The 20,685-nt window shown below is 37.2% G+C and overlaps 1 protein-coding gene across 1 annotated transcript in view; it reads right to left on the bottom strand.

The window, feature by feature from the left end:
• The window catches only part of CHD7 (chromodomain helicase DNA binding protein 7), a 309,908-nt gene that overhangs the window by 54,243 nt on the left and 234,980 nt on the right, over positions 1-20,685 (bottom strand). The window contains 4 exon segments of the mRNA XM_053715068.1: positions 4,061-4,322; positions 5,894-6,037; positions 15,796-15,972; positions 16,521-16,764. Coding sequence (XP_053571043.1) covers positions 4,061-4,322; positions 5,894-6,037; positions 15,796-15,972; positions 16,521-16,764 — 827 coding nt within the window.

Here is a 20,685-nt window from a genome sequence, read left to right as displayed (position 1 = left end):
AAGTTTTTAAAAGGTTATATTATATACTGGATTTTTAGATTATCTGTGCACATTCTTCTAGTAATGATTTTAAAATTACCCAGTCACTTAATAGAGGAGACCTCATAATAAAATTGCTGTGTTTTTACTGGATACCAGGATAGTGTGACTTAAAGGGACATTAAACACTAAAATAAAAGCTAAATCAAATGATGCATTCAAAGAAGAGATTAGTCCGACAATAACATGTAGATGTATTTTTTAAAAGTTTCATTAGCTGTTTAAATATTGACAAAATAAGTGTAAAAGAAATAGTAACTTAGGTCACCTCTGCTGTGGCGAATTAGGGAGAGTTATAAATAGGTCACTGGAGTGTGCAGCCAATGGCTGTGTAGAATATAACCACTTCAATGTTTAAAAGGAAATTCAAAGCTTATTGCAGAATAGAATTACAGGAAAGGGGACAAAAATAATGAAAGTTATACATACATATATATATATATATATATATATATATATATATATATATATATATATATATATATATATATATATATATATATATATATATATATATATTAGGGTTGCACCGATACCGATACTAGTATCGGTATCGGTGCCGATGCCAAGTATTTGCACGAGTACTTGTACTCATGCAAATGCACCGATACTTATACCGATACCTCCACTTCCTACCCATACGCTATCTTGGAGTTTTTTAAACTGCAAGTTCCCATTTAATTTTAAGCTGTAGTGGAGACTCAACTAAAAATGGTTCACTTCTGTTCGGCCAATACAAATTGTTGTTGTATTGTATTATTGTAAGAGAGATCACTGTTCCTCATTCAGACAAACCCCTGAAGTACTGGGCAGATAATAAACTGAGATTTCCAGCTCTGGCTAAAATGGCCCAAAATTATCTTTTTGCCCCATGCAGTAGTGCTGAAAGTGAAAGACTGTTCAGCTTAGCATCAAACGACATTACTGATAGCAGAAACAGACGTATAGCTGAACATACAGAGATGCTTCTGTTCCTTAAAAAGAACTTGCCACTAACTTTTGAAAAATGATTATAATTGCTAGATTGCCTGTTATACTGCTAGTTTTTATCTTGCACAATTATGCTCAAAACATACTGTACTCTGAGGAACATCCTTAGCTTATATAATTGCAGGAAGAGTGTTCATAGGAAAAATTAAGTTAATTCCTATGAACACACATCTTACAATAATAGGACTAGATTTAGATTACAGTTGATATATAAGCTTTACCAATGCTCTGTTCACATTTATAACTCAATAGACTTTAATGGAGTTGGACATGCAATGAGAGCATTGGTAAAGCTTACCAGTCAAATGTAAGCTAGCCCATAGTGTTCCCCATGTTTAAACAGTGCACTGGTATATTTTTTACTGTATTGCACTTTTGGTTGGTTGTGATATTACATTTGTTATTTATTGTTGTTGTTGTTATGAATATATTTTATTGTAATATTTTTATATATAAACATGTTCTGTGAAATTTCTACGAGTTTTTACAATTTTGTGACAACAAGCAAATAAAACGGTTTTATTATTACATAGTGTCTTTTGAGTTACAGTTCTTCATAATTATAAAGAAGCTATCTTAACTCATTAGTCGGTATTGTGCTTGGGACACGGTCACATGACTTAAAAAAGTATCGGTAATTGGTATCAGTACTTGTACTCAGTCTTAAAAAAATGGTATCGGGGCAACCCTAATATATATATATATATATATATATATATATATATATATAATTATTTATCATTTTAACAAATTGTTTAATGACCCTGTTTTCTATAATGTACATGGACAAGAATGCTATTATTTTTTTTTAATTTAATGATAAAGATCATGTTAAAGCAAAAGAGGAAATGCATGTTTGTGCTGTGGCCAACTCCCACAACTTTATTGATGGACAGAAACAAAACCTCACAAATCTAAAAGTATTTTTTTTTCCACATTAGAAAGTTTAACATTTAAGATTTTTTTTTTTCTTTTTAGAAGAATGGACCCTTTTAAATTAAACAAAATGTTTCAATCTTCAACAATAGGAGTGGGAAAAATGAATCCTATTCGTCTGGAGAGTGAAGTAACTTGTGGCATTAACAGAACAATTACAACAGGAGACAAATTCACTCTAAATCCTTCATCAAAACTTCAGAATTTTTACCTAAATGTCTCCAATAATTTCCTCTATTTTATAATTATCATACATACAGATTCCCAAATGCACAGTAAACTAGTAAAATCCATCAGTTTGAAAATCTAAACATACAAGTCTTGTTGATTTTAAAACAAAGGATGATAAAAAAAAATAATGATAGTATGTATAAGTAAGCATGACCATATACACATCATATATTTTATTATTATTTTAAAACAAAAGTCACTTTCTATTATGGCTCAAGAGCCGATCAAGACATGAAAGTTACAGGTAAATTTATTTCAAGATAATTCATTATTTCACTACTGACAACGCTATGCTCAAACACAAAGATGAAACCTGAGTCTGTATCATTATTGTGTACCAAAGTCAAACTCAATAACACTAAAGTGATGCTTCGTCAGCTAAAACCGGAATTAATGAGCCTGTCCATATACTTATTCACCTTTTATTACTAGCAGCAGCTACTCGAGATCTCTGTGGTAAAAGGGTAAAATAAGGACTTTGAAAGCAAGCTGTCTAAACAACACACCTGGGCCTTTAACACAAAGTCAAAAGGAGTGAATGTTTAATTAGCCTGAAGTTATATTCAGAGCCCATAGATGAATAAAGCATGTACTTAACAAGAATGCGCAACGTCTCTTGTAAGGCTGTTTTTTCCAGTTTGGCTGCCTCTTTAAATTCATCTTAATCAGAACTAGAAAGGAAGCATTATTTCGTTTTTAATTCCTTGAGAATTCAATAAAAGGGGTTTTGAGACCATTACGCTAACCACTTTACATGGTGTGGTCATTGAAATCCAAACAATCAGGACTTGTTCTCTGTAAATTAAAATGTTTTAAAAGGTTATAAGTGCAACTGATCTAAATTTTCCATTCAGAAAGGAATACATAATATTCTATTCAGAGCATGACAAATACTGGTAGCAAGGTTTCCTAAAAAAAATTACTGCCATCTACTAGTAGTTTGAACCACTATACATAGACTTATATAAACATCTTTAGATGGAACAAATAATTCAGTCCCTAAATTATTATAATGATGAATATAATATAAGCAAACTAAAAGATGAACCTGAGAATTAGTATGTAGATATATTATAATGAGAGCTAAATATTGAAAAAAGGAAAACATTTTAGATTCTATAATATGAACCACCATGTTGAAACTTTAATTTTATTTACCTAATCTCTTCTGCTGAGGACAATTATGGACAAATAAAGTCACTAAATGGGTGGAAAAAATGGTTGTGGGGAATAAAGCAATCTTAAAGAGCCTTTAGGTAGTTACTGTATCAGCTCATATATAACCGTTACTAACCTCGGCAGAGTATGCCAGGTAAGAACATTCTTAAAGCTAGGATAACTAAGGAACAAAATGGCCTGTTACTGTATAGAAACTTAGGAGAATACAAAAAATTCAAACAAATAACAAGATTAAGGGACACAAATAACATTTAAAATAAAAAATAAAAAAATGTCACTTGAAATTGCTAACCTTTACCTCCAATCGGTTCTTACTTTAAAATATCACGTGTCACATGGTTCTTATATAGAAGTCAAAAACATTTAGACAAAATTTATGTTTGATTAGCATCTCACACATTGCTTTGTCAAAGACCATTCACTGAATTCTTTCTATTTAAAAATATAATATTTATATAGAAGAACAGTTATAAGAAAAGAAAAAAAAAAGTTTTAAAACATGCAGATCACACAAGCAGTGGAAAGAACTGAACATGTACAGATAAAATCTTTTTAAAAAATGATCTTCTGACCTGACTAACCATAAGATCCCTACTTTGAAAAGGGCTGATACTATATACCTCTTTCTGTACCAAAACTAATATAAAAGTATAAGGAGATGTAATATATTCACAAAATGACTTACCATTTATAAGGTAAGGATGATTGCAGCATTTTCGGAGTTCCATCATAGTGTTAAGAAGGTTAGGTACATTTGCATGCCCTCCTCCCCCACCCTTAGAGAGGAAATTAAAATTCTTCTCAAGTATAGCACGGTAATATTTCTTCTGAATATTTGTCAGTTCTACTTCTATAATGGTTTCTTCTTTTGGAGCCAGGTTCTTCTCCACATCTTCCTTGAGACGTCTTAACATCATTGGTTTTAAAATACCTTGAAGCTTTTGTACCTAGAAAAAAAGAAAAAAAGTTTAACAAGTCATTTTTTATTTTATTTACCAACTTAAGTCCCGATCAAATAAAACATTTATACTTGAGGATAAACCCATTTTTTATTAGACATTATTATCAGGGGTTCCATGACAAACTGAGAAAACCTAAATTTTTAAGCAAAGTTATTGTCGTTTTGTAGAAAATTCTGAGTAATTCCAATATAAAAAATAATTCTGCCTCTAGACTATTTGCCATATGTATCCAAGATTTTTATTTAACAGCTTTAAAGGCCTTCAGATAAAGTAGAAACTACTTTATCCTTGATAATTAAGGGCTTAGTAGCCAAGCTGTCAACATAAGCACTTTTAAAACTAGGTATAGGAATAGACAATGAAACAGAGGGGTTTTAAAACCCAAGTAAGAAGTAAATAACTGTTTTGCCAGAAGAACTAAATCTGAAAAGTAAATATTCTCTTGGGGAAGGCAAGTTTCAGAAGACTAACACTTTGTCCTGCATGATCTTCTCAATCACTGCAGAAGATCAACTAGTCTGATCTAAGACTCTATTAGCATTGATCCAATGACAAAGGCATATGGATACTTTTGGTTTAGTTGCAGGCAAACTTGTAGTTTTCCCTTGCTGCCATCTGATCCATTTCCAATCAACCACTCCCTGGAATGAACTTTGACCAATGGAGGAAATCTTAGTGAAAGTCCAAATTACCCAGAATATGAGTCGAAAAAAAAAATCACTCTAGGATCAATGTCTGCCTGAAGATACAGGAAGCTTCTCTTAGTTGAGATTTGCAATTGCTAGAAGCATGACAAACCAATATTTACACACAAAAAAAAAGTGTGGGAATGGAGGAGTCCATCTTTCCATAAGCGGATTCAAACCAAAACACCTTTATTCATACAGATGAGACTAGTCTGCCTCACGACAATGTTCAAGCTGCATAAGTGAGGGAAACAAGGATGGGGTCAGCTACAGTACACAAATCCAATAGGGAAAATCCACAAATAATCCTGTCAAGAGTACAAGCATGGCTGTATGCATTGATCGTTTCAAGTTCTCAGACAGGGTCCCAACAAAGGCAATAAGTAAATTGACCATTACAGTAATGAGCATAGATGTATCATGATAAAGTTTTCTCTTTCTTTATCGAATGCAAAATAAACAAAATATGTTTTGGCAGAACATCAGTTTTTGTCTATTTAAAAGGCAGGTTAGGCTAAGCAAACATAAGGGGTATATGTAAAATTGTTCCCAACCCGTGACTTCTGGGCGAAGTTTCAGCTTACACCAGTAGCCAGAAGCCATATACCCACCAGTACAGATCTACAAGAGTGAGAGAAACCAATAATTGTTAAAGTAGAGCTAGAGTGTTATAAACAGATAGAGACCTACATAATTACATATACTATCAAAGTAATTTTGTTAAACATATATGAAGATACCGGCAATTGCCTATTACTTGTATTAAAGTTTTTTCATTATGGTGAAGGATGTGAATATAATATATAACAGTTTCCAGTATATTCTTCATCCACACCACCAAAAGAAAACAGACTGAAATCATTTACATACCTGCTCTTCTGTCTTCAGATCCCCAAATTCTTGCATAAAGTTGCTCTCTGAAGGGAAGCGGTCAGGTTCCAAAAAGTTCAGTAGACTGAAAAGTTCCTCCACAGTGTTTTGCAAAGGGGTTCCTGTTAGCAGCACTTTATGTTCCTAAGCATAGAACCAGACACTACTTTACAAAAAATACAATATTTAAACCAATACACCATCCATGATGTGAAAAATTCTAAATGAAGCAACATAGCAGCCGTAAACCCATTTCAGTTAAAAGGGACACTCAAGTCAAAATTAAACTTTGATGATTCACAGTATATACGTATATGCATTTGTGATTGGCTGATGAATTTTTACATGATACAGGGGAGTGGAAATAGACATAACTGAAATTTGTCAGAAAAAAAAAAATCTACTACTAATTTTAGACTAAGTGCTATTGCATTGTCTTTTTTTCCGTGTATTTATTGATTATGCAAATACACTGTATTTACTGGTTCTTTAACTCAGTGTTTCCCAACTGTGGTCCTCAAGTACCCCCAACAGTCCGGGTTTTCATTATAGCTGAACTAGAGCACTGGTGAAATAATCAGCTGATATATGAGAGCAGGTTAGTAACCATGGTGTTACTGATCAGCTGATTACTTCACCGTGCACTGGTTCAGCTATAATGAAAACCAGACCTGTTGGGGGTACTTGAGGACCACGTTGGGAAACACTGCTTTAAAAGGACACTGAATCACAAAAAAAGAAAAACATGGGTTCCGCTAGAGCATGCAATTTTAAGCAACTTTCTAATTTACTATTATCAATGTTGCTTCGCTCTCTTGCTATCTTTATTTGAAAAAGAAGGCATCTAAGCTAAGGAGTCAGCAAATTTTTGGTTCAAACCCTAGACAGCACTTGATTATTGGTGGGTGAATTTATCCACCAATCAGCAACAACCACCCAGGTTGTTCACCAAAAATGGACCAGCATCTTAAAGGGACACTGAACCCACATTTTTTCCTTCTGTGATTCAGATAGAGCATGCAATTTAAAGCAACTTTCTAATTTACTCCTATTATCAATTTTTCTTCGTTCTCTTGCTATCTTTATTTGAAAAGGAAGGCATCTAAGCTTTTTTTTTTTGGTTCAGCACTATGGACAGCAATTTTTTATTGGTGGATGAATTTATCCACCAATCAGCAAGGACAACCCAGGTTGTTCACCAAAAATGGGCCGGCATCTAAACTTACATTCTTGCATTTCAAATAAAGATACCAAGAGAATGAAGAAAATTTGATAATAGGAGTAAATTAGAAAGTTGCTTAAAATTTCATGCTTTAAGAATAAGGGGTATCCCGGAGTCAATTAACCCATCAGCCCTGCAGGGTTACCTGCAGGACCTCTTCAGAACAATCAAAGGTACCCCACTAGCTCCTGAAGTTGTGATAGAAAGAGCCCACAGGGCGCTATGCCCCAAACCTTCACCGAAGGCACCGCCACGGGATGTGATCCTCAAGTTGTTAAATTACAGAGACAAAGAAGAGCTACTTCGCTGCAGTAGAAATAAACATCCAGTCCAACACGCAGGAATCTCCCTGCAGATTTTCTCTGACTTATGTCCCGCAACCTTGCAGAAGCGCAGGGAACTCCGCTTTCTTACAACCGTCCTGCAGGAAAATAATATTCTTTATAGATGGGGTTTCCCTACCTGTATAGTGGCATCGAGAGGAGATAAGACAGCAATATACCGGTCACTTCCAGACCTGGAAATGTTTTGCTCAACACTGAATATTGAAGTGCCACACCCAGATATGGCACAAAATACACCCTTGAATGCTGCTGTGGACTGATGCTGGACCTGAACGGCTAGGTAAGAGACCCTGAGAGTGCCTTCTGAGTCTCCCCTTTCGGGGATGTTAAACTGAAGAGACCTGTTCATATAAATGACATCATCCTAATGATATATTACAGAGTTCAAGAACTGAATTTTAGTTTATTTTTCTCTTTCTCAATTTGAGGACATATTTAGGACTCAGTTGCTATGAGCTCAGAGATGATCAGTGAGCTCTAATAGAATGTTATGATTACAAATTGGTGTTATTTCCTTTAGGAGTATAGGCGTATTGCCGGAAAATTCGGTTTATTCTTTGGTGTTATCTATAAATGTGTTGAGGTTACTGAAAAACTGTTATATTCATATTACTGATGCTAATGTTCTTATGTATACAATATTGACTTGCCCAGAGTGAGCGATGTTATGTGGATCGAGATGGGGCGGCTCAGAGGTTTACGTGGGCGGTCACTTCTTGATCTAATATAATCCCCTTGGTTCTAATTGTTTTAATTGTTTTTAAATGTTGATGTTAGTTAAATATCCACAGCGTAATAATAGCAATACTTGAAATGTTTTAATGTCTTGTCGCTGTGAAAAGAAGATATATTTGGTCTTCTATATTAAAGAAAATTTTTTTCAATAGGTCGGCTATGGGCATATTCCCTCTGAGTAAAGCCTAGTAAAGGGCGTGTTGGTCTACTATAAGGCCTGGTGATATTGCCATAGCTGATATATATTTCCATACACCTATTTGTTGGTCTATTGTATTTGCATTATTATTGACAGCTTTTCACACTCTAGGTAGTGAGGTAACTACCTGATACTCCTGGGATCTTAGTTTGTAAGGGATCCACATCTTATTCTTTTCTTTATCTTCATTTGCTTTTTATATCCTCTACTCCTTCTATCCCCCTTTTTTTTTTTTTGTCAGTTATAATGGCCCCTCAAAGAAGTGAGTCTCATGCCCACCCTCTAAAATTTTTATCTATCAATGTAAAGGGCCTAAATAACCCGGGTAAGCGCTCGATAGTTATCAGGGAACTACATAAATTACAGGGTGATATTGTTTTCATACAAGAGTCACATTTTGCCAAACAAAAGGAGCCTAAACGGCATAACCATAGATACCCAGTAGCCTTTTTCTCATCGGGCCCACGTAAACAGAATGGAGTAGGGATTTTGCTACACCATAAAGTACCTTTCCAGGTGCAAGATATTGTGAGAGATAGGGAAGGGAGATTCCTTATAGTGGTAGGCTTACTACACGGTATACAAACAACACTGATTAATGTGTATGCCCCAAATGTTGCACAACATACGTTTTTTTAAGGCACTCTCGAGTAAACTATTGGAACATACCAAGGGAATTACAGTACTGGGAGGTGATTTCAATGCACCGCTCAATCCAAAACTGGATACTTCTAATGGCCTTTCAAGTGTACCACACCAAGTACTGAAACACATTAACATGATACTTAAAAATCACTTGCTGCACGATATTTGGCGAACACTACACCCTACAGAGGCAGAGTTTACGTTTTACTCTAGTCCACACAAAAAATATTCCCGTATAGATTATTTTTTTTACTGATTCTCGAGGGATTGAATATGTGAGGCGTAGTGATATAGCTCCGATTACATGGTCAGACCATGCGCCTATCTCGTTTGAAATGCTGTGGCCTGAAACACCTGCTACCTTTTTTATCTGGAGGCTAGATGATGCCCTTTTGGGAAACTCTGAGGTGGTGGGTGACGTCTCCTCTCATCTGACAGATTACTTTGAACTTAACGAGACAGACGAATTACCACTGACTACTGTGTGGGAAGCACATAAAAGTGTTATTCGAGGCCATCTTATAAAACACAGAGCTAGATTGCAGAAATTAAAAAGGGAGAAATATGACCAGTTACTGAGTAGGATCATGTTGTTAGAAGAACAACATAAAAAAAAACCTAGGTGTACTGAAAGTGAAGTTAACCTAAATCAGGCAAGGCTAGACTTTAGGCAACTACTACAAGACGAGAATCATAACATAGCGATTTGGCTTAAACAAAAGTATTATGAGGGTGGTGATAAGGCAGGGAAGCTACTGGCGAGGACCCTTAGGCGAAACCAACTTAAGTCATATGTTTACTCAATGAAGGGTGCTAAAAATAAGGTTCATAAGGATAGCCCTGGAATCGCAGAAGTCTTTCGTGCCTATTATAGTCGCCTCTATAATCTAAGGCCTCTGACTCGAGCCCAGTCTTTAGATGCGCTCTCGCAGCGTCATCTGGCGCGGGAATATCTCAGAAATACACATTTGCAAGCTCTTGACGAGGAAGCAGTGGATTTCCTGGAATCTCCTTTGACTCAAGAGGAAATAAAGGAAGCTCTTAAGAGCTTGCCTAAAGGGAAGTGTCCTGGTCCTGATGGACTAGGAGCTAAATACTATAAGACATTTCTGACAGAGTTGCTGCCACACCTGCAAGCCTTATTTAATGCCCTGCCAGATATGGAGGCCTTACCGCCCTCCATGTTGATGGCATATATAACAGTGATTCCTAAGTCGGGTAAAGCACCGGATGTGCCGCAAAGCTATAGACCGATCTCACTGTTAAACACCGACGTGAAAATACTAGCTAAGACACTGGCAAACAGGGTTAACAGGTTTCTGCCCGGGCTGATTGCCTCGGACCAAGTTGGATTTGTCCCAGGCAGGGAAGCCAGGGACAATACCCTTAAGGTTTTACAGTTAATCACACATTCGGAATGGGAGGGACTGCCGCTCACCCTACTGTCCACAGATGCTGAAAAAGCATTTGACAGGGTGAGCTGGCAGTTCCTTAGATGCACACTGGAGAAGATGGGCTTTGGAGAACGGTTTGTTAAGACAGTTTTCTGCCTCTACTCCGAGCCAAATGCGCGGGTTAGGGTGAATGGCATCCTATCTGATTCACTGTTCATTACCAACGGAACCAGGCAAGGGTGCCCCTTGTCTCCACTGTTGTTCGCCATCACAGTGGAGGCGTTGGCGTGTAACATTCGTGACAGTTGTCAAATCAGGGGGTACAGGTTATGTGACAGAGAGTATAAGATAATGTTATATGCAGACGATCTGTTATTTACTCTGACAGATTTGGAGAACTCTGTTTCTGCTTTGTTGCAGGAGTTTGCCAGATACGGTGAGGCCTCCAATTTCCAACTCAACGCCTCTAAGTCAGAGATCTTGGGGGTTGAAATGGATCCATCTGTTAAGCAGTGGTTAAGAGCCAATAGCCCATTTCAAATTAATGACAAACAGCTAAAATATCTTGGAGTGCACCTGACAACCTCTATATCTGATATATTCGAGGCAAATTGCGTGACATTAAAGAAGGAGATCGCTGCCGATCTATCATCATGGAAACACAAGACAATTTCGTGGTGAGGTAGAATAGGTGTAGTGAAAATGAATGTGCTCCCTAGACTATTATACCTGTTCCAGACACTACCCATTCCGCTTCCTTGTGTTTACTTAAATGCACTTCAGCGATTAATAGAGGAATACATTTGGATGGGGGTTAGGCCCAGGATCAATAGAGCAACCATGATACTTCCAAGAGATGCAGGAGGATTGGGAATTACCTGACAGGCTGTATAGAAAAGCGGTGATACTACAACGAGTTGTGGAGTGGTGTCAGGGAAACTCACAGAAAGACTGGATTAGAGTAGACAGAGACATCTTGCAGGTGAGGGATCTGGCACCCCCTCTTATGGATAAGCAGTAAAGGAAGACCACTTCAAGTACAGAAATTTCCGTTGTTAACTGAACTTTTCAACTTGTGGGACAGAACGACCCGGGTGGATTCTCATATTTCCACTCAGTGCTCCCCCCTGACGCCATTGTGGGGGAATCCAGATTTGCCTCTGCAGGTGGGACCGCCCACGGCTCAAACTGCATCTTTCCCTAATCGAGTGGCTAGTTTTGTGACAATGGGGAGAATTAAGATGAGAGAGGAGATTTTGGCAGAACACCCAGACTCTCTGGTTCCCTGGTTTGCTTACTTACAAATTGGGCACTATATCAACACACACAAATGCAAAACACAGTTTTTTTAGGGACCCTACACCGTTTGAATCATTGTGCCTAAAACATACATCATCCAGACATCTCATTTCAATCATCTACACTTTGCTAGTGCGACCAACAAATGGTCCCTTACCAAGTTACACTAGGATGTGGCATAGGGAACTGGGAAAAGAGTTCACAGACGAGGAGTGGCAGCGGATTTTCCGAGCTGTAAAGACCCTGTCGGTTTCGGCACGAACACAGAAGTCTCATTATAAATTGCTGAGCCGCTGGTACCTAACGCCAACTAGACTTAAAACAATATATCCCAGAGTTTCTGATAAATGCTGGAGGGGTTGTGGGGAGACAGGCTCGATTTTGAACATTTGGTGGGATTGCCCACTGTTAGAGGGTTTTTGGACCTCTATCTGGGGTGAGATTCAGAGAGTACTAGAGTTAGAAATCCCAAAAACACCTGAGGCATTACTATTTCACTTTTCAGATCAAATACAGAACCCATTAAAAAAGACACTTTTGATGCTGATGTTGACTGGGGCAAAAAATCTGATTCGTCTCCGCTGGAAATCAGCTCAAATTCCTACATTAGAGGAATGGAGACAAAATGTACAGAATATCCTTTTGCTGGAAAAATTTCATTATGTAAAGATCTCGAAACTGGAGATGTTATTGCAGCTGTGGAGGGAGCTCCCCGCTGAGGGATGAAAGTTGGGTCAGAGGTGTTCGTGACCCTAGAGGTGGTTTCTGGGCTTTTTTTTTTTTCCCCCCTTCTTGTCCCCCTCACCCCTTTTCTCTTCTCTTCTTTGCCATTACTAACTTTTCTGGACCCGAAGCAAATAAGTTCTTGGATCTGTGACCAACAACGGTGTGAAGACACAGTACCTACCTTGCTTGGCAGTGCACTAGGGTAGGTTGTTAATCTTTATATTTATATTGTGGATATGATTATATATTAAGTATTATGTAATATTCGCACGGTGTCTTCGGATGTAAGACATCGCACATGTTATAAGAATTTTTTTTGAAAATTTAGACATGGAGCTAATTGGGATTTATAGGATCTGTGGACTCCTTGCATGAACACTTTATAATATTGTACCACTGTCTGCAAAGTCTGTTTTTTTTTATTAATGTTGTTTGATTTATTTCTCAATAAAGCTCTTTGGAGAAAAAAAAAAAAATTTCATGCTCTATCTGAATCATGAAACAAAAAAATTGGGTTCAGTGTCCCTTTAACTTACATTCTTGCTTTTCAAATAAAGATACTAAGAGAATGAAGAAAATGTGATAATAGGAATAAATTAGAAAGTTGCTTAAAATTGCATGCTCTATCTGAATCACAAAAGAAAAAATTTGGGTTCAGTATCCCTTTAACTGATTTTATCAAGCAGGCATAAAATAACTACAATATTCTTTGAATTTTTATATTGGTAAAATATCTACCATCTCTTTAATCAAGATTGTTTTTCAAAATCTGGCAAGTTTTACATTTATAATTTTATTGTTTGGAATCTAAATTAAAACTGAATGAAATAATACAACAGTGCATCTGTTTGCTGCAGTAATTATAAAATTATTTTCGTGTGCAGTTAAATAGATTAACACAACTGAAAACAGATTTCAACTACTTGCTGCAATTAACCCTTTCATTTTTACCTCAAAAAGAATACCACGGTACCATAATATAAAGTATAAACATGTTGAATATGTGGGGTTTTTTTTTTGGGGGGGGGGGGGGGTTGTTTAGTTTTTTAAATATCCATTCAAAAAGGACATTATAGAGCAAACCCTGCTCATCATTTTAGTACTACCAACAAATTATGTATTCAACACAAACAAAGGGGTTAAACACTTAAAGGGACATGACACCCAAATGTTGAAGCACTTGAAAGTGATAGTGCATTGCTGTAAAAAGTGGACTAGAAAATCACCTGAATATCTTTATGTAAAAAAGGAAGATGTTCTACCTCAAAATGTCCTTCGTCTACACACCCTCCATTCTAAAGGGACTTTAAGCAACCAATTAGGATAGTAGTCCCAGGCCTTGCAAAGGAGTGTGCATCTGGCATGTGCAGGCACAGTTATGTTATTTCCCTTTCAGTTTAAGGAAGTTTACTTCTGAACAGTAGCTGAAGTATAACTGTTCCTGCAGCACTTACTCTAGTGAGCTGAAGAAATTTTGAGGTAAAATATCTTTTTTTTTTACATAGAGAAGTTCAGGTGATATCTTTTTGTCAGCTTTTTACAATTATGCTGCATCATTTTCAAGTGATTAAGCATGAGTATTTCCCTTTAAACACAGTCCTGCCCTTGAGCAACACGCATTGGTGGGGTCATGTGACTACAGTAGGCATGTGCATTATTTCGGGCTTTGTTATTAACCAGTGAAACTAATCACGAAAATGGCTGCAATATACAGCATTTGGCTATTTTTGGCACTGGATATATCTGAGAAAAAGTGCCATGCACAAATATATGTGTATATTAGTATGTTGAACTTTTTCTTAAATGTAGCCGTTGCCAAAAACTGTATATTGCATCCATTTCCAGAACTTGTTTGTTTTACTAACAAAACCCCAAATAATGCCCATACCTTAAAGGGACATAATACTCAAATGCTAAATCACTTGAAACTGATGCAGTATAACTGTAAAAAGCTGACAGGAAAATATCACCTGAGCATCTCTATGTAAAAAAGGAAGATATTTTACCTCACAATTTCCTCAGCTCAGCAGAGTAAGTTCTGTGTAAAAAAGTTATACTTCACCTGCTCCCAGCTGCAGGTAAAAATAAAAAAAATAAATGAAGAAATGAACAGCAGCCAATCAGCATCAACAGTGCTGAGGTCATGAACTCTTACTGTGATCTCATGAGATTTCATAGTAAGCTTCCTTTACCCGATTGGTGAAATAATATGAGAGTTCACGAGACTCATCCCCTAAGATGTCCCAGGACAGACACACTAAAATGCTGCTTAGAAATCCTTTACAATGGGATGTGGCTACTGAGGAACTTTTGAGGTAAAATATCTTTCTTTTTTACATAGAGATGTTCAGGAGATATTTTCTAGCCAGCATTTTACAGCTATACTGCATCACTTTCAAGTGTTTAAACATTTGGGTATTATGGCCCTTTAACTAAAGTGGCCTATTGGCTCATGGTTGTTTCATGCTTGGGACCAGCAATTCTCTGCAGCTTCTGATTGGGACTTTGCCTATATATTTAACCCCTCTGCAGGAGTTAAGATGCTAAATTGTCAGCAGTGCAAAACTAACCTGCTCCAATGAATCGCAGCATGTTATTATTCCACTAAAATGTCCAGTTAAAAAAAAAATCATTAAATATAGTGTGCGTTTCCCAAGTCAAATGATACGGTGTAGGATGTCTGAAGCGAATAGATCTTCACTTGCATTTTAAAAATTCCCAAATTAAGTTAAAAAATAAAATAATTTTCTGTATTAGAAACCTAAAACTGTCAATTAAAGATAGCGTTATGTATAAACTAAAGTGCAAAAATACTGATAAACATCTATTGGGAAGAAGAAGAAAAAAAATCTCTCTCAAAGAAATGACAAAATAAAAGACAACATAAAATAAAATATGACCTATATTTCAGATATTTTCCCTGCCCTGTACTAGAGCAGCAAATCCATGCCAATGGCCACAAATAAAGGGTTTGGAGTTTTTTTTCTCTCATTATTATAGCACAACAGATGCTGCTTCCAACTTTAGCCTCTGAGTCTGCCTGTGCTGATTCAGCAGTCATACGTGGCACCTCCTGTCGCTCACTCACAAGATGCTCTTGTCTAAATGACTGATGCAGCAGAACATTAACACACTGCAGCACCAGAATACAAAGATGATAATCACTGGGGGGGAAAAACCTACAGAAATAGGAGTATAATATCCAGGAAATGTATAAACTTAAAAAATATCTACTTAATGGAAGAAATGCCAAAAACCTAATTGTTGGTAGCAGAAGTTACAAGATATGAATAGCAAAAAAAAAAAAAAAAAAAAACACTAATACACAAATAGCTCACCAAGTCCATCATCTTTAACCCCTCCAACAGCTTGCAGTTTCTGTTTTTTAGCCGATGAGCCTCATCAATAACCACACATCGCCAGTGAATGTTCCTGAGCTCAGGACAGTCCGTAAGAATCATTTCAAAGGTGGTGATGATAGCATGGAACTTATAGGAACCCTTTATTGTTTTGCCCTAGGAAAGGTGAAAAACATCATTAGTTTGTCAGGCTGAGCAAGATAGCAGTTTCAATTACAGAAAAATATAACATTTCAAAATACAGAACATTTTGATACTACTGCCACAAAGAGTAATCAGAGCGATAGAAAGACACCCCCCCACACACACACACAAAGAGACACAGTCACACACACCTGACCGTTACTGCTCTTCAACAGAAAACTACATAACTCCAACATTCATTTTTTATTTATTTTTTACGCTTTTGTCTACTAAATTCTGTACAATCTGACTTCCATACTAATGGATAACTACTCATTCCATCTGAACTCATCATGACTCATGACTATAGTAGCAGTGACATAAGCCTTTAAAGTGAATCATGGGAAGTAATGAGTAGTCAATAGTACATCCAAGAGCCAACATTCTTCATGTTTTTAAATAAAATGAATGAGCATTCATTGAGTATTGAATAAAATTATAAAACATTCATCATTCTCAAGCATGGTTTTCTTCATTTACAGTAATTCATATTTTAACACACAATGGGCTCCATTTTGTACCTGGGAATCTTTGAAGTACATTTCATAAATTTGGATGGTTTTGCGGCTTGCTTGGCTTCCATGATAAACTACCACATTCAGTTCTGTCCACGTGCGGAACTCTCGTTCCCAGTTGGGGATTGTTGACAGTGGAGCAATAACCAAAAATGGACCATGTATGCCTTTCAAAAATATTTCATACAGGAAGGTGATTGACTGGATAGTCTTCCCCAAGCCCATTTCGTCTGCTAAAATGCAGTTTCGTCTAAAAACAAAGTAATGAGAAGTGAAAAATGATTGGCTAGATATGTCACATATATAAACAGAGAACTTAAAATATCCATTAAATAAGCCTATCACATCCTAATAGTCTACGCTAGAATTACACTTCTGAATGCCCCTTGCATTAAAAATAATTTCTGATTTAAAGCAAGCAGATTTATAAGGACAACAAACACCTCTTGCTTTTGTGTAAAAATTGTACTAGCCCCACGTAACCACAGCAGAGGAAATAGACTTAACCCTTACCCATCTGGAAGTAGATCTACATCATCGTGTGGTAAGTAGCCCATCGTACTCATAACGTAGATCTACGTCTGACAAGCTGGAAGCCCAAGCATTCTCGTTTGTCAAGTAATCGTCGAGAGCTACTGTTTGTAGTCTTCCAGCATCTGCCTTCATATGGTAACGGAGCATGATCGGTGCTCTGTTACCATATGAGGGCAGAGTGGCAGATTACAGACAACTTCTTTGTTACTAACAATCTCCATTGGTGCCAGCTAAGGGCGACCCAGCAGAGGAGAGGCAGTGGGTGCGGCCACACATTGCAGAATTTTTTTTTATTTTTTTTTTATTTATTTTTTTAAGAGGGAGGGATGGGGCACTGCACTACAGAAAAAAAAAAGTTTGGAATGGGGAGGTGGCTACTAAATATAAATAAATAAAAAAGATAAAATGGGTACTGGCAGACAGCAGCCAGTACCTAAGATGGTGCATTTCATTATTGGGGGAGGGTTAAAGAGCTGTTTAGGAGGGATTGATTAAAATGAATTAAAAAAAAGAAGCCCTAAAACTTCCTACTGGCAGATTGTCTACCAGTACCTAAGACGATGGTGAGGAGAGTGGATGGGGTTGGGAAGAGAGCTGTTGGGGGTGGGGGGGACTAATATCTACATAACAGTACTATGACCCTTACCAGCTAACTAATTGACCCCTTCAAATTATCAAAAAGCAATGGCAAAGCCATGCATGTCTGATATTTCTGAGCAAAGGGGATACCAGAGAAGCAACACAACAAAAAGGCTCCAATTCTTTTTAAATGGAGTGATAGCAAAAATGCTAAAACATTTCCGACACGTTGGGCAATTTTTTCTAGGAAATTCCTGGTAGTGAAGGCGTTGAGATAGTAAGGTCAAAAATTAAATGTGCATGGGTGCATTTCAATTTGAAATAGAAGCATGTTTGCAATATAGTTCCATTAGCAAAAATGCTTCTAGTAAAAGTTATTACTGTTTTTCAGTGGCATACGCACATATCCTTCTCAGCAGTGACTTGTATGACACAAATTGCCTTAGAAGTAATAAACACCACCTCCAGTTCTCTGTGCAGATATGGTGTTTAAATACTGAGCGCACCAACCCTCACAGGATACATGTGTATGCTGCTGCAAAAAAAAAAAAAAAGTATGCTTACTTGATAAATGTATCTCTTTCTGGATATGGTGAGTCCACAACGTCATCAATTACTAGTGGGAATATCACTCCTGGTCAGCAGGAGGAGGCAAAGAGCACCACAGCCAAGCTAATAAAGGAACATGGAACCCAACATTTTTCTATCACGATTTAGTTAGAGAATGCAATTTTAAACAACTTTTCAATTTACTTCTCTTATTTAATTTGCTTCCATCTCGTGTTATCCTTAGCTATAAAATTTATCAAGGTAAGCTCAGGAGCAGCAAAGACCCTAGGTTCTAGCTGTTGATTGGTGGCTGCATCTATATACTGATTGTCATTGGCTCACCCATGTGTTCAGTTAGAAACCAGTAGTGCATTGCTGCTCTTTCAACAAATTATACCAAAATAATTAAACAAATTAGATAATAGAAGTAAATTAGAAAGTTGTTTACAATTGAATTCTCTACCTGAATCATGAAAGAATATTTTTGGGTTTCATGTCCCTTTAAGAATCACTCCCCTTCCCACAAACCCCAGTAATTCGACTGAAGGGAAATGGAAAAAAGGAACAACACAAAGGTATAGAGGTGCCTGAGGTCTATTCAAAAATAACTGTCAAATAAAAGGGTGGGGGGTCATGGACTCACCATATCTAGAAAGAAAGAAATCAGGTAAGCAAAAATTTTGTTTTCTTTCCTAAGATATGGTAACTCCACGACGTGATCAATTACTAGTGGGAACCAATACCCAAGCTAGAGGACACAGATGACTAGGGAGGAAGAACAAGAATAGGTAGACCCAAACAGAAGGCACCACCACTTGAAGAACCATTCTCCCAAAAGAAATCTCATCCAAGGCAAAAGTACCAAAATTATAAAATTTGGAAAAGTATACAGAGAGAACCAAGTTGCCGCCTTGCAAAACTGTTCCACAGAATCTTCATGATTGAAAACCCAAAAAGAAGAGACAGCCCTAGTGGAATGAGCTGTAATTCTCTCAGGAGGCTGCTGACCAGCAGTCTCAAACAAAACAAATTATACTTCTCAACCAGAGAGAAATAGAAGTAACAGAAGCATTCTGACCCTTATGCTTTCCTAAGAAAACAAACAGGGCAGAAGACTGTCGAAAATCCTTAGTCGCCTGTAGCAAAAATTTTAGCGCACGCACAACATCCAAGTTGTGCGACAGCCATTCTTTATGATAAGAAGAGACCAATATAAGAACCGTCTTATCCTCATGAAAGATAAAGTAAGACAAATCGCACTGCAAGGCCGAGAGTTCCAAAACTCTCCAAGCAAAAGAGATAGCAAAAAAGAAACAAAACCTTCCAAGATAATAACTTAATATCAAGATAAAACTTTAAGAACAAGGTTAAGGCTCCAAGGAGGAGCAACAGACTTAAAAGGGACACTGAACCCAAGTTTTTTTGTGTGAGTCAGATAAGGCATGCAGTTTTAAGCAACTTTCTAATTTACTCCTATTATCAATATTTCTTCATTCTCTTGCTATCTTTATTTGAAAAAGGCATCTAAGCTTTTTTTTGTTCAGATCTCTGGACAGCACTTTATTGGTGGGTGGATGAATGTATCCACCAATCAGCAAGAACAACACAGGTTGTTCACAAAAAATGGGCCGGCATCTAAACTTACTTTCTTGCATTTCAAATAAAGATACCAAGAGAATGAAGAAAATTTGATAATAGGAGTAAATTAGAAAGTTGCTTAAAATTTCATGCTCTATCTGAATCACAAAAGAAAAAAAAATTGGGTTCAGTGTCCTTTTAAGCATAGGCCGAATTCTGACCAGGACCTGACCAAAAGATTGAACATTCGCCAGACGCTTATGTAACAAAATAGTGCAGAAATCTGACCTTTCAGAGTACTGACTGACATGCCTTCTCCAGACCTTCCTGGAGAAAAGACAGAATTCTAGGAATCCTGACCCTACTCCAAGAGTAGCCCTTGGATTCACACCAATAAAGGTATTTATGCCATACTTTATGGTAAATCTTTCTAGTAACAGACTTACGAGCCTGAATCAAGGTCTCAATGACCAACTCAGAAAAAACACGCTTAGACAGAACTAAATGTTCAATCGCCAAGCAGTCAGTTTCAGATAAAAAAAATTTGGATGGAGGAAAGGACCCCAAGTCAGAAGGTCCTTCCTCAGAGGCAACCTCCAAGGTGGAAGAGATGACATCTCCACTAGGTCTGCATACCAGATCCTGCGAGGCCACTCAGGGGCTATTATAATTACTGATGCTCTCTCCTGTTTGATACGAGCAATGACTCGTGGAAGGAGAGCAAACAGAGGAAAACGGTTTGCTAGACTGAAAACCCAAGGAATCACCAGAGCATCTATCAGGGCGGCCTGCGGATCTCTTGACCTTGAACCGTACCTCGGAAGCTTGGCGTTCTCCGAGACGCCATCAAAACCACGGGAACGTAGAAAAAACAACAAGATCACTGAACCAAAATGTCGTCCAGGTATGGCGCTATAGCAATTCCCTTAGA

Source organism: Bombina bombina, chromosome 5 (genome assembly GCF_027579735.1).
Source record: "Bombina bombina isolate aBomBom1 chromosome 5, aBomBom1.pri, whole genome shotgun sequence".
NCBI classification, from domain to species: Eukaryota; Metazoa; Chordata; class Amphibia; order Anura; family Bombinatoridae; genus Bombina; species Bombina bombina.
This window is presented reverse-complemented; position numbering and strand designations above follow the sequence as displayed.